The sequence below is a fragment of the Arachis duranensis genome, chromosome 7 (assembly GCF_000817695.3).
Source record: "Arachis duranensis cultivar V14167 chromosome 7, aradu.V14167.gnm2.J7QH, whole genome shotgun sequence".
Classification (NCBI taxonomy): Eukaryota; Viridiplantae; Streptophyta; class Magnoliopsida; order Fabales; family Fabaceae; genus Arachis; species Arachis duranensis.
The window spans coordinates 54663104-54677262 of NC_029778.3; the positions used below are offsets into that span (position 1 = coordinate 54663104).

At 33.2% G+C, this 14159-nt stretch overlaps 1 protein-coding gene across 1 annotated transcript; it reads left to right on the top strand.

Annotated features, from left to right (window-relative positions):
- Nucleotides 1-1248: 1248 nt before the first annotated feature.
- LOC107459061 (BURP domain-containing protein BNM2A) lies at nt 1249-3182 on the top strand. Its single transcript, XM_016077272.3, has 2 exons — nt 1249-1447; nt 1733-3182. Exons 1-2 carry the CDS (start codon nt 1394-1396, stop codon nt 2786-2788), a joined length of 1110 nt encoding a protein of 369 aa, XP_015932758.1. The 5' UTR covers nt 1249-1393; the 3' UTR covers nt 2789-3182.
- Nucleotides 3183-14159: the final 10977 nt, after the last annotated feature.

The window sequence follows — 14159 nt, forward strand, 5'->3', positions numbered from 1 at the left end:
TCTTCATCATTATCAGTTGTGCGCGCCATCGTCGTATTGTATCGATGAAAGGGGTAAAAAATATAAGAAAGGTGGTGAAAAAGTTAAAATGGGACCTGGTCAAAGGCCGTGAACAACATATATTTAAAGACGTATCCCAACTTTATCTCATTTACTTTGTAAATGAGATAGGCCTTCACATATTTCGTTTACTGTAAACGAAATATATACGTATTACGTTCATGTGTCTTATCTCGTTTACACTGTAAACAATATACGTATAAAATTATCTCGTTTACAATGTAAACGAAATAAGAGAGAAGTATTTATTTCGATAAATATTTTTTAAATTATTTATTTCAGTAATGATTATAATTATTTTATTTATTAACATAAAAAATCCCCAATTGTCCTGGTTTATAACTCTATTATAAAAAGTTCCATTTCACTCTGGAATTAAAAAGTAGTACCGACAAATGTAAAAACCGAGAAGTCATAGCGTGTGAAGTGGAACGTAGCATAATCCGTTCTTTTTTTCGACACCATATTTATTTCGATGAAGAATTGACATTATATATGTTTGACTATAATAAGTTTTGATATTGTAAATCTGTAACGTTCGTTAGTGGGTAGTATTACGTTAAAATTTAGATGATCTAAAATAAAAAATTAGTAAAATAATAAAATAAAAAATTAATTATCATTAAATTTATAAATTTTATAAAATATGTATTTTATTATTTTAATTTAAATATAATTAATTTATTATTCTATTACTTTATCAACTTATTCGCTTTGAAAAATATTGATCTTACGTTGAAAGGTGGAAGCCGGTATAGAAATGACAAAGTATTATTTAATTTGTTGTCATATATATGATATTTTTCTTAGCTACATGGGGTGTATCCGTTTATGCTTAAAAGAACAAGATTCTTTGAAAATAGATGTGTGATAATAAAGGCTTGACTTATAAAATCACATATAAATATATATTATTGAATTTTTAACAATTTATATTACAGAGCAAGATAATAATATTTGTTAATCAAAATTTAAGTGAAGAAACAAAAAGGCAAAGAATTAATTTTTGCAAATGATTCAAGTATGATTTCTATTTCTCGTCACTGAAAATATTTAAAAAATAAATAAATGACCAACATTGTTTTAAACAATTTTGTGTTGTATTTGAATCGGCTAACCAAGAACTATTAAATTTAAATGCGTTACGGTCATGCAAATATGTCTTACTATTATTAATAATATTAAATCAAGAGGAAACAGAGCATTTAGTGGAGTAAGCATCTAGGGATAAAAGCATCTGAATTTTCTAGTTCAGATTTTTGGACCATTTCTTTCGAAGTAGTAACAAAAAAAGAAACAGAGAAAAGAAAGATCTGAAAATCAAGAGAAAGAAATGAGACTTAGAATAGCTTCTTGGAGTTTCATCCTATTTACCCTAGTCTTTTTGGTAAGATCTACCTATGTTATTCAATTAAGTCATATCATCATATATAAAGTTACTCAATTTTATCGTAAGGGTAGTGTTATAGATCTTGCATCGAATGATTTTGGTCCCTTCATTATTTGGTTTCAGAAATAGTGATCCTCTGTTTCAGCGAAACTTAGTTTGAAATAAATCTGGCTTTGTTTTCTTGATACTGTTGAAGTTGAACTAAAAGCACTTTTCCTTTTTCTTTCGTTTTTTTGGAGAGAAATTTGACTTTCTTTTTCAACTGTAATTCTGATGCTGCAGGTTTTGAAAGATGGTAGCGCAAGAAAGATAGGTATAACAACTGAGAGGGATAATCAAGTGAAGCTAGTAACCTATGATTTGCATCAGTCTGCAGCAGAGGATCTTGCGCTTAATAATATTATGCAGGTTGAAGGCACCGATTTGAAAATGAAAACAGAAGCGGCAGAAGATGATGATGATCACCATAAACACAAAGAAAAAGATGATGAAGACTCCGATGATGAAGACTCCGAAGATGAAGATGAAGATGATGATGACGATGACGATGACGATGACGATGACGATGACGAGGATGATCATAAGAAGAAAGGAAAGCATTATTCTAAAAAGGAGCATGATAAAGATGAACACACAAAGTTCATTATGGATCCTGAACTAAATGTGTTCTTCACACCAAAGGATCTCTACGTTGGGAAAACGATGCCGATATATTTTGCAAAAAGAAATTCGTCAACATCTCCAAAGTTTCTCCCAAGAGAAGAAGCGGAACAGATTCCATTCTCATCAAAAAAGCTTTCCTCTCTTCTCAAATTCTTCTCTCTGCCAAAACACTCACCACAGGCCAAGGCCATGAAATACACACTCAAAAACTGTGAAATTGAACCCATGGAGGGAGAGACCAAGTTCTGTGCTACTTCCTTGGAATCCCTTCTTGATTTTGCACGCTACCTCTTCGGATCCAACAAGCAGTTCAAGGTTTTAACCACCACACATCTCACGAACACAACGGTTCTTCTGCAGAACTACACAATCAGAGAAGTGAAGGAGATTTCAGTTGCAAACGTTTTAGGGTGCCACCCAATGCCTTACCCTTATGCAGTTTTCTATTGTCATAGCCAAAAGAGTGATGTTAATTTGTATGAGATGTTGGTAGAAGGTGACAATGGGGGCAAGGTTCATGCTGCAGCTATTTGCCACATGGACACATCGATGTGGGACTCCGATCACGTGTCCTTTCGCGTACTCCATGTCGCTCCGGGAACCTCTCCGGTGTGCCACTTTTTCCCTCCTGATAATCTTGTTTGGGTGCCTTCCCCTGCTGCAAATCCATCATAATCTATCACTGCTACTTGCGTGAACAGTGTTTCTTGTATATGAAACTATCTACAAAATGTTAGTTCTTAACCTGGTGTTCTATGAAATAAACGACTGTGTCTTAGTGAAAATACTATTAATGTGTCTGTCAATAATAAAGATGTTATTTTGGCGTGCTTAGAACCTTGGAGTGAGCTTTGTTGTATGTGTAAGGACTAGACGTAAATTCTTCAATGTGTTAGTCACTAGGGCTTGACACAGTTTAGTCTCTTGGACATTGCAAACCTCTTTAATTTTCAGTTTTTGATGGTCAAGCTCTAGCTATTTTTGATGGTCAAGCTCTAGCTATTTGTTAGGGCAAGTTACCTAATTAAATTGTTTGAAAATCAAATTACTAGAATACAACTTTTAAATACTTAACATGTTTTTATAACTTTTTCATTTTTATAGAAACTGCTACAGAGTATAGTGGCTTCTAAAGAAATCTATTTGTGAGGAAATTGCAAGAGGTTCTAGCGATTTTTGGGCAAATGGAGCGTTGCATAAATCTTGGCATCCAGTAGCAATTTCTGTATGGAGGGATTCTCTATAAATAATTAAATACCAGTACGAGATATTTGTGAAGAAGCCTAGTGTTATTTTCACAAATGCAATGTGAGGAGAGTTTTCTAGTTTTTGTGCATTGCTCAGGAAAAATTCAAAAAAGCAAAAGGTATCGTATTAAGTTTACTGATAGAGAACCAGTGAGTGTTTCTATCCGGTCATCAAATATGTTATCAGAACTAAAAATCAGTATATTATAAAAGCTAGGGCTGTGTGCAACAAAGTGGGTGAAGTTGTTTTACAAGATCTCTATTATTGTTGTGTCAACTGGTGTGAAGTATGAAACATTTGTGATAGGGTTCGATGAAAATATGCATGTTTTGTTTCATTGTAGACAAAGTTTTTCGCAAGTGAGAATACACGAGCTATATATCAAGTTGGAAGATGGTGTCGACAGTTCAGGGGCATCAGTGCCGAATCCTCCTACCTCGATGCATGTGGTTGCACTTGCTTGTCTGTTGGGTGATTCTCCATCTGTTGCAGTTGGGATAGTTAGGTCACCCCGTCTGATTTCGGATATTGCTGGTGAGGGTGAACCGGATCAAGTTAAAAATGCAATGCAATAGGATGATTCAGACGAAAAGCCTATTGACATGGTTCAAGACAGTGATGAGGATACTCGGACCAACTCACCTATACATTAGGGGCCATTAAGTTCCGACACACAACAACATCCTCCACATTTCTCAACCTTGAACTTGGAAGCCATCATTCAACAACCGGACATAGATCCTACCTTTGGGGGTCAATGATTGAATGAGGGATTTAACACCCTATCACCCTAAGCCTTATCTCTAGCTATAAAGTAAAGGATAACAAAGCGTGATGACAATTCTAAAACTCATACAATAATATATATGAAAGGAAGTAATAATACTAGAAGCTCGATAAAGAAATAAAGCTCAAAGACGTAGAAGATATAGATACAAAAGTGCGAAGTGTTACACACAATAAACAAATGTGTAAAGGTAAGAAAAGGATCATAAATAAAAGATAATCAAAGTATATACATATATAGGTTACAAAAGAGGACTAGTCACATCCTACGGAACTTAGGTCGGCTAGCTCAAATAGAATACAAAAGAATTTTTGAAATAAAACAACAATATTCTGTCTCTCAAAGTAAGCCTCTAAGGCAACCAGTGCAATATACAAAAGTGAGATACTACATCAAAATAATCAAAATACAAAAGATAAAGAGCGATTCTCCGCCCTGTCACCATCCCCAAACTCATCGATGTGAGTTGCGACCTGCATCAGAAATACAACAACATATGGTATGAGAACCGGAGGTTCTTAGTATGGTAACAGTTTCCAATAGATAAGATATAAGATTTTGGGATGCCAAAGGCAATCCTAGAACTTCACACCGATATAAAGATTCAAAACCTAAAAATATTTAATAAAAATCCGTAAAGGGTTATCTACTCCTAAGGATTTTCTGACTAACAGAAACACTGCTGTCTTACAGCCTTCGCCAACCTATCATCCATACGATCCCATCGCTACCGCCTATAGAACCTCCTCAATTCTAGCTGAAAACACAGATAAATACAAGCAAGTAAAGCACATGTAATATACATTTATAGTAAGTAATTCAGAAAGCAAGTATCTAGGGATGTTGCCTTTCGGTCACGAATAATTGGTACCCCATGTATATAGTGCCCGGCACACTATCCAGGGATATAGTGTCAAACACACTCTTGTGACTCGAAAGGATGCGAGCGGGATACTCTGCCTCAGCCCTCACATTGTTCTCAACATAAGCAGGATTAACAACCGTCCTTACGCCGGTGCTGCAACCTCGACAAGCGGGATCCACCACCAACCTTGTTCGAGGAACATAGCGATTTATCAATAATCTCATGGATCTCTGACGTGAGATAAATGTCGGCTTAGAAAATTCCGAAGGATTTTTCTAACTCAAGTGTCGCAAGTATAGCCTAAACCGAGAAGTGATCCCCAATAAAAGTTTATAAGAATGTCACAACAATCAAATCAATTACTGGGAGTAGAATCTCAGATTGTTTTTTCTAGGACTTGCCATCGAATGCACATCATTGTTTAGGAAATTTAGGGATTTTGAATTGCTTGCGAAAAAAGTAAAGTGGCAAAAAACTAAGAGCAATGAACAAGTAACAATTAAATTGGAACAACTAGAATTACCAATCAAGTAATTGACTAACTAACAAGCATGCAGTGAAATGATAACAATAAAAGGGCATATAACTAATGAAGGTAAAATTAAGCTAAAAGAGCTAGGAAATTAAAGCTAACAAAAAGGAATGACAATCAATCAATATAAAAAGTTTTGGCTAGGAGTGAGAACTAGAATTTCTATCATCATTATCATCCTCAATTGTGATGGTAAGTGTACATTGCTCTCACTTAGTCATCCTCTAACATTGAAGGAAAGTTAAGTGAGCACAATTGACTATAGTCCACAAGTCCTAATCAAATCCTAATGAAAGATTAGATTTAGTGGAATTCAAGCCAACTAGCAACCTTCAATTACCAATCAATATTAGATTTTGAAAATTCAAGAGTCTCAAATTACTCAACTCCAAAGCCAAGAATAGAAATCTACTCCATAATCATAAGTTGCATTTTCACAAATACTTGGTGAGCACTAATAAAAGACATCATAAAGTTAAGGAATCAACTTAAATTAAAACTACCCACTGTCAATTATCAACAATAGTAAATCAAATAACACATATAAAACATACAAACCTCAATGCATTAACTAGAAATCAAATCCAACAAGATCCAAAATCATAAACCAAGGTCACTTGAATTACAAGACTGCTAAGCAAAAGTAAAGTAGAGAAACTATAATTGGAGTAATAAAAACTAAATGTAAACAAGATCTAATCCATGGATTCAAGCAAAAGTTGATCAAAGAACAATAAAACCTAGAGAGAAAGAAGAGTTTCTCTCTCTAAAAGTAAAAATTATCTAATTTTCTACATTATAGAATGTTGTGTCTTTGTCTCCTTCATCCCCAGCCTCTATTCTTCGAATTGGGCTTGAAACTAGGCCAAAAGAGCTTCAGAAATCGCCTCCCATGTGTTCCATTAATGAGACATGTGTTTGTCTTCTCGTGTATGCGGCAAGTGGTCCGCGTACGTGGACGATGCGAAACTCAGCTAACGCATACGTGGGCGTGCTAAAATTCCAAGCTCCACTTCTTCATGATTTCCCTACTCTTCCATGCTTCTTTCTCCACTTCTTCCAGTCTATCCTTAATTTCTAAACCTGGAATCACTTAACAAACATATCAAGGCATCAAATAGAATTTAAGAAAATTAAAATTAATATTTTTGGGGCCTAAAAAGCATGTTTTTACACTTAGGTACAATTTAGAGGGAAACTACAAAAGCATGATATTCAAGTGAATACATGTGAGTTTATGTGATGAAATTTATTGAATTCAAGACAAAATTTATCATCAAATATGAATTTATCAATTTCTCCACACTTAAACAATAGCATGTCCTCATGCTAATAAAAAAGGAGAAGGGTTAAAAGGAAGACAACTTATTGAATGAAACTACTTTATATGCATATAACTATACTAATAGATGCTATCTACTTATATCTATACTATAATATCCTATTGATTTGGCAAAAATAAACAAACAAAATTTCAAGTAAGCATGTAGACTTATAGGGCTAGAACAAGGAGATATTGCAATGTAATCACAATTCAAAGGTTTGATTCGAGTTTTATAATAAAGCCACTTGCAAGATAACACAAAATAAGAGGTGGATGTATAGAATTGAGCAATCGAACCTTCACCGAATGTGTATACACTTTAAGAGCTTAGTGTTTAGGATTTACCCACTCAATTCTTCTCTAATAATGATTTCTAGGATTTTCTCTTCATCTAACAATCAACAAATTTTTTATGCAAGAATACAAATTTCATAAGGTTTTTAGAGGATTGTAATGAGGTTAGGATCAAGGTAGGATAGATATGGTTAAGTAAACTTATAGATTGAATCTTTGATTAGCTTCAGTATTCACCTAACCTATATCAACCTATTTCTTTAGGATGACTTTTGTTTCCTTTTTTTTGGAACATTTTCATTTTATATATGTATATCTATGCAAAATTTATATATATGTATATGTATATACAAAATAAATGCATATGGTTAAAGCAATTGATGGCATGAATGCATCCATTCCCAAATTTTTTCATGAATACCCGTTTTCTTTACCAAAGTTTTCCACAATTTTTTTTCACACTTAGATAATAAATATACATTAACCCAAGCTAATCAAAGATGCAATTCAAGGACATTAATGATTTTTCGCTTAAGGGTTTGTATGTGCTAAAAATTAGAATAAAAGGGGATTATAAGCCTCAAAAGTGGTTCACAATGGTATATATAAGAGTAAGGTTATATGGGTGAGTAAGGTTTAAATTCAAACAATGGCTTGAATCATTCTAAATGCATCCAAACATCAAATATTGGACATAAAAAATTAAGCAAATCTCATATTACAATCATAGAAGGAGCATAGCACTCAAGAACAAAAATTTGTGGTTATAATATGCAACCACACATTAAAGGCTCAAATATCACTTGTTTATTTGTTCTATCTCTTTTCTATACTCCACAAAACAATTCAAGCAAGTTTAAAAAGAATTTTTCGAATCAAATCAATGAATGCCCTCAAAAGAAATTTTTTTAGAAATTTTTGTTGTTTTTACCAAATTTATTTTCTATGCATGTATGTATGGTTTGTTGGATGAAATTCAAAACTCCTAGCTTTTGTTCCTAGAAACAAAGTGGGATTTTATTTGTTTTCATTTGTTTTTTCCACTTTTTTCTTTTTAAATTTGCCCAAATGGTATTCATGATAGTAAAAATGAATATTTTGACGACAATGATGATGCTGATTAAATCATTTGATTGAGTCTAAGCGATATATACTTTTATTGTATATGCTAAAAGAAGTGATTCAGAAATATGGTTATTTAGAGATTATTGGGTACGCTTGTAATTCTATTTGTTTTTGTTTCAATTTTGGACATGATGTTAGTCTAGATAAAGTTGAAGATGTTCTATTGCATAAGAGTATTCTTACTATGGTTAACAATTGTTCAGGCTCGAATGAGGAAGTTGGGTTTACTAAAAGATGATGGCGTATGACTGAAACAGAAGGGCAAGCTCAGACAATCGGTGCCGCATATGGGAAGAACCGACATATTTCCTTTTGCTCAGAAATTGTTTAACAATTTGGTATTATAGCCTAATATTTACTTGTTTTCTGTCTTTAACTGCTTTATTAAATTTCATTATTCTGACATGCCCATAATCCTGTACATACACAGATAACACAGATAAACCCTTTTACAAGGAATTGGTTAAAAGTTTTTTAAGCCTCTGATGTTATTTTAGAAGTCCTTGATGCCCGGGAGCTTTTAGGTACTCGCAGCACTAATATGAAAAAGATGGTGATGAGTGCTGGCCCGGATAAGCACCTAGTGTTACTATTGAATAAAAATGGTAATTTTCTTCTTCCCATCTTTTAGGAAATGTTGACAAATGAAACAATCCCAATAAGCTTGATGGTAAGACTGGAATCTGTACTTTAAGCAGGACCTAACCATCAACAATTATACTGATGCTTCTTTGCTAATTTGTGGTGTTTTGTGTGGTTTAACCATGGTGTCAACCATCGTATTATCTTAGATCTTGTTCTCTGAGAAGCAGTTGAAAAGTGGCTTAAGTACCTTAGAGAAGAACTGCCTACTGTGGCCTTCAAGTGCAGCACCCAAGAGCAGAGATCAAAACTAGGGTGGAAGTCATCAAAAGCAGCAAAACCAAGTAATATTTTACAAACAAGTGATTGTCTTGGAGTCGGTACACTCATTAAAGTCTTGAAGAATTACACAAGAAGTCATGAGATTCTATAACTTAACTCGTGTTTGTTTTCATATAGCTTGTGCCTGTACCCCCTTTTCCCTCCCTATAGTATATGGTGTTTTACCTGCTAATTCTTCTGCTACTTTTTTAAACTTGTTGTAGATTTAAATAGTTTTTGTAACTTTCTGATCAAGTTTATTGTTTGCTTTTCTTATAGTAATTATTTATTTGTTGCTTCTTTGCCTTTGCAGATCAAGAAGACTATTACAGTAGGTGTAATTGGGCTGCCTAATGTTGGCAAGAGTAGTCTTATTAATAGCTTGAAGAGAGCTCATGTTGTTAATATTAGTGCTACTCCTAGATTAACAAGATCGATGCAAGATGTTCAATTGGACAAAATCATTAAGTTACTAGACTGTCATGGTGTTGTCATGCTTAAATCACTAGAAAATGATGCTTTTGTAGCTCTACGGAATCGCAAGAGAATTGAGAAGTTAGATGATCCAATTATCCTAGGTATGCAAACAACTTTTTCCTTTTTTCAAGATTTTCCCAATTTGCTCAATTGATTGATTGAGACATAAGAGTTATAAACATCTGCTACCAATACTATTAGTTAGACCTGAAAAATTAGGTGTTCTTAAGCCAAAGTTGAAAGGATGCTTAGTGTGTATTAAGACTTGTCTTAGTGAACCTATTTCTGTTTTTGAACCTATGTTGGTACTAAAAGGTTCAAAATACAATTTTTTTAAAAAAAATTATCTTTTACTTTAATCTCTCTGGCATAGTTTCATTGAATAATCTATTTTATAGACTCATACCCAATCAAAGAAAATTCCAATATTAACGTTAGAAAGGCATAACCCTAAAAATTTTCAAGTGCTCCATATGTGGTCGCACGGAAAAGCAATACACTATTTTCAGAACTGAAAATAGGTGCATTGTACTAAAAAGATAACATATAAGCATGATCAAATTTCTGTTATCATTCATCAACATCCTTCAGGTGGTGTGCTCAGGCAATACTAGCTTAGATCTATTTAGGGAGGTGTGTCTTTTAAAATATCACAACAAAAACTTGGCGTACACATTTAATCATAGTAAGTGTACCAGGATGATAAGTTGGTTTGTTGTAGTAAAGTACCCATTTACTAAAGGTATGCAAAGATCTTTTTAGATTTTGTGTGAATTATATAACATATTTCATGAATGTAGTAGTGGTAAAATGGTTATGTTGCTTTATTTTATGTGAGATGCGTCATGCCAAAAGCATGCCTCACTTGAATATATAAAAAATAAATGAAAACTTCTCTAAAAATTTGAAAAATAAATAAAACTTAAATTTTTACACAAAGACAATGTTTTGAAGGTTCAAGGAGTATTTTGTTTGAAAAATAAATTAAAGTAGAGATTTGAGAATTCATTCTTTGTTTCTCAGGATATAATCTTTGTATGCAGCTCATCGTTCATGTATTATCTCAGGAACAATGAATGCCCTGCTTGCCAAACACATTGTGTCAGTCGTTGTTCTTTGAGAGATGATCTGAAATATGATGTTCTTTATTATTGTTTTATATCCAGATATTGAGAAGTATGACATGGAAAGTGAAGAATTCAGCAGTGCTTTCTTTAGATTTTTGTAATCTGTTGAGTTTTAAAGATTATGTTTATGTAGATGTTTTATTGATGTGTTAAATTAGCATTTTGTCTTTCTTTTGCTGATTGTTGTTATGTAGATAAAATTCACAAACTTTCTAGTGTATGTAGGTATTTCACCTATAAAAAGGAGGTTATTTCAAAGTGTTTTGACTTTTAAAATTTTTATTTTTATAATCATATATAACATATTGTGGTAGTTTCAAACAGCCACAATTTTTTTTAAACCAACGTGCAGAATAACGGCGGTTAAAAACTGCCACAATAAAAACTTATTTACCAAATAGCGGCGGTTCTGCAACCATCGCAAAATTAATTATCTGATTTTCCGCGATTGTGCCAGCAATTTTTCAAAACTGCCACAAAATCAAATGCCCACCCTAATAGGCAACGTTTGCAAAATCGCTGGAATTTCTTTTTCTAGCGGTTAAAAATTATCGTAAATTCCTAAAAAACTGCCACTATTTGGCATGTTTCTTGTAGTATGTTTAAGTTAAAAATAATTTTGAAATTCTAATTTTTTTTTATAATTTAATTGTTAATTATAATTAAATATATATTTTAAATAATAACAATAATATATTAATTTTTATTTTATTTTAGACTGAAATAATACCAATGTGAATAATTGTTGGTGTTACGTGAGTTTAAAATTAGAAGTAAAATTTTGCGTTAGTCTAGGTTGAAAATTGGAAGTCATCAAGGAGTGGCAGCCACCGGAGATGGACCTGATTGTTTGACTTGCTAGTCATCAGGTAACCTCCAATCAACAACATAATGTAGCACATCGTGTACTGTCAAAGGATGGCTGGATCATCGTAAAAGACATCTGCCGAAGTCGCTCCCGAAGCCATGTCAGCTTGAGGGAGAAAGATTGCTTTCTCTACATACCCTGTTGCTAAACAATAGGAGGCCTAGCATTAAGTACCCGCTCCACCAACTCCTAAGTCTCTGTCCCGTACCATGTGTGAAAATCATGGGAACACCCACCTACTGGCTCTCCATGCGCATGTAACCCAAGGTAGTACTGATGGGTGAAAAAATGCCGGTTAAGAATTTCTGATAAAAAAACGTTGTAAGTACAGCCTTAACAAACGAAAATTCCATTATCAATTTATAATGTGTCACAATTAAAAATAAATAACCGGGAGTAGAATCTCGGGTCGTTTCCCTAAGATTTAACACAATGATGCAAATTATTGATCAGGATTTTTCTGAATATTTTTGAGGTTGAGAATGAAAAAATAAATAACTGGAATTTAACACAAAGAGAAAATAACAAGAGATGTTATGTATTTGAAATAAAAGGCCTTGCTTAGGGGAGATAATTGGGGTTTCTATCCTTATTGTCTTTCCCAAGTATGATAGTAAAGGTTCATTGCTTCTACTTAGTCATCCTCTAACAATCGAAGGAAATTCAAGTGGTTGTCACTAACTATGATTCACAAGTCCTAGTCACTTCATAGGGAAGGACTAGAGTTGGTGAAAATTGAGTTAGCCAGCAACTCCTAATTACAGATCAACACTTGAGTATCACAACTTAAGGGATCCCAATTAATCAACTCCTAAGCCAAGTTGAGAGCTTTAAGTCATTAACATGAATGCCATTTTCTATAACATATAATAGGAATAAATAAAAGACATGGTAATTCTTCTATGAAATTAATTAAATCAAAATTTGCACGAACAATAATTAACCAGAATTAAACACGTACTAGAATTAAACATAAAAATAATTCATTACATTAATAGATTCAAAAATAACAAAATCCAAACATGAATTTAAAGTAACTAAATGGAAAAACAAAAGAAGTAGAAGTAATAGGGAAGGAAACTATAACGACAATATCTCCACTTGAAGGTAGTAGTAGCTCTCTCAAGATCCAAGTCAATGCAAAACTACGAATGTCAAAAACCCTAGGAGAAGTAAGTGTTTTTCTCTCTAGAATTCAAAATTAAAACTAAAACTAAAGTGAAAAGTGAAGTGTCTTCAGTCTCAGCTTCACCCCTGCCTCTAGTCTGTATTTTCGGGCTTGAAACTGGGTCCAAATCAGCCCAGAAATTGCCCCCAGCAAGTTCTGTTAAGTGCATCATGTGATGCTCTGTCACGCGTACGCGTCGCTGAACTTTTGCACTGGTCACGCGTATGCGTCAGTCATGCGTACGCATCGCTGAAAGACGCTCCAAATCACGCACACGCGTCAGCTTTGTGTGCACGTCGCTCCTCGCTTCTCAGCTCTTTAGTTTCTTGTGTTCCTTCCATTTTAACATGCTTCTTCTTCATCCTTTGAGCCATTCATATCCTGTAAATCTGAAAACACTTTACAAACACATCACGGCATCGAATGGTAATAAAGAAGAATTAAAATTTAACAATTTTAAGGCATAGGAAGCATGTTTTCAATCATAACACAAAAATTAGGAAGGTAATGAAAAACATGCAATTTACATGAATAAGTGTGAGAATAGTTGACAAAAACCCACTCAATTCAGTCCAAAATATATCATAAAATAGTGATTTATCAGGTACGTGACATCCTGTAGGGTGATGGTGATAATGGAAAGTGTGCGTCTTCGGGCATCAGCGCTCCACGAATGCCGTGTTCGGAGAGTTGTCAAATACAAAATTCTTGAAAGACACTGTGTCGCCGAAGCCAGCCTCCCCAAGTAGGGGACAATGGTGTCCGATGTGGCAAGTGTGTGACTTACTCGTCTAAGAAAAAGCAGGTGAGGCCTCTGATAAAAAATAAAAATTTGAATAAGAAATCTATAAAGTTAAAGCTATCAAAGTTCACATAAAAAAAATTCCTAATAAACATTCACATAAGAAATTAATTTAACTGATAAATAGAAACAAATTTATCAAATAAGTGAAAATACTTACTTAATTAGTTAACTTAAATAAAAATATTTACTTAATTTAATAACTTTATTAGTAAACATGTGCTTAATAAATAACTTAATTTACATAAAAAAAATTGTATTAAATAATTAATAACTAAAATACTAAACATCTAGTTCATTAATAACTAATTTAATAGATAAGTAGAAACAAATTTAACAAATAAGTAGAAATATTTACTTAGTAAATTAATAAACATCTAGTTAATTAATAACTAAATTAACAAACATTTAGTTACTAAATTAACTTAAATAATGACATTTACTTAAATAATTAATAACTTAATCATCCAACATCTTCCTAACAATTTTAAATAAAAACAAAATGAATAACATCTACTTACGAACT

What these genes read in the sequence shown, in the direction of transcription:
- LOC107459061 (XM_016077272.3), top strand. Translation starts at nt 1,394, where the DNA reads ATGAGACTTAGAATAGCTTCTTGGAGTTTCATCCTATTTACCCTAGTC. An exon ending in TATTTACCCTAGTCTTTTTG is followed by an intron (nt 1,448 to 1,732) that starts GTAAGATCTACC and finishes CTGATGCTGCAG; the next exon opens with GTTTTGAAAGATGGTAGCGC.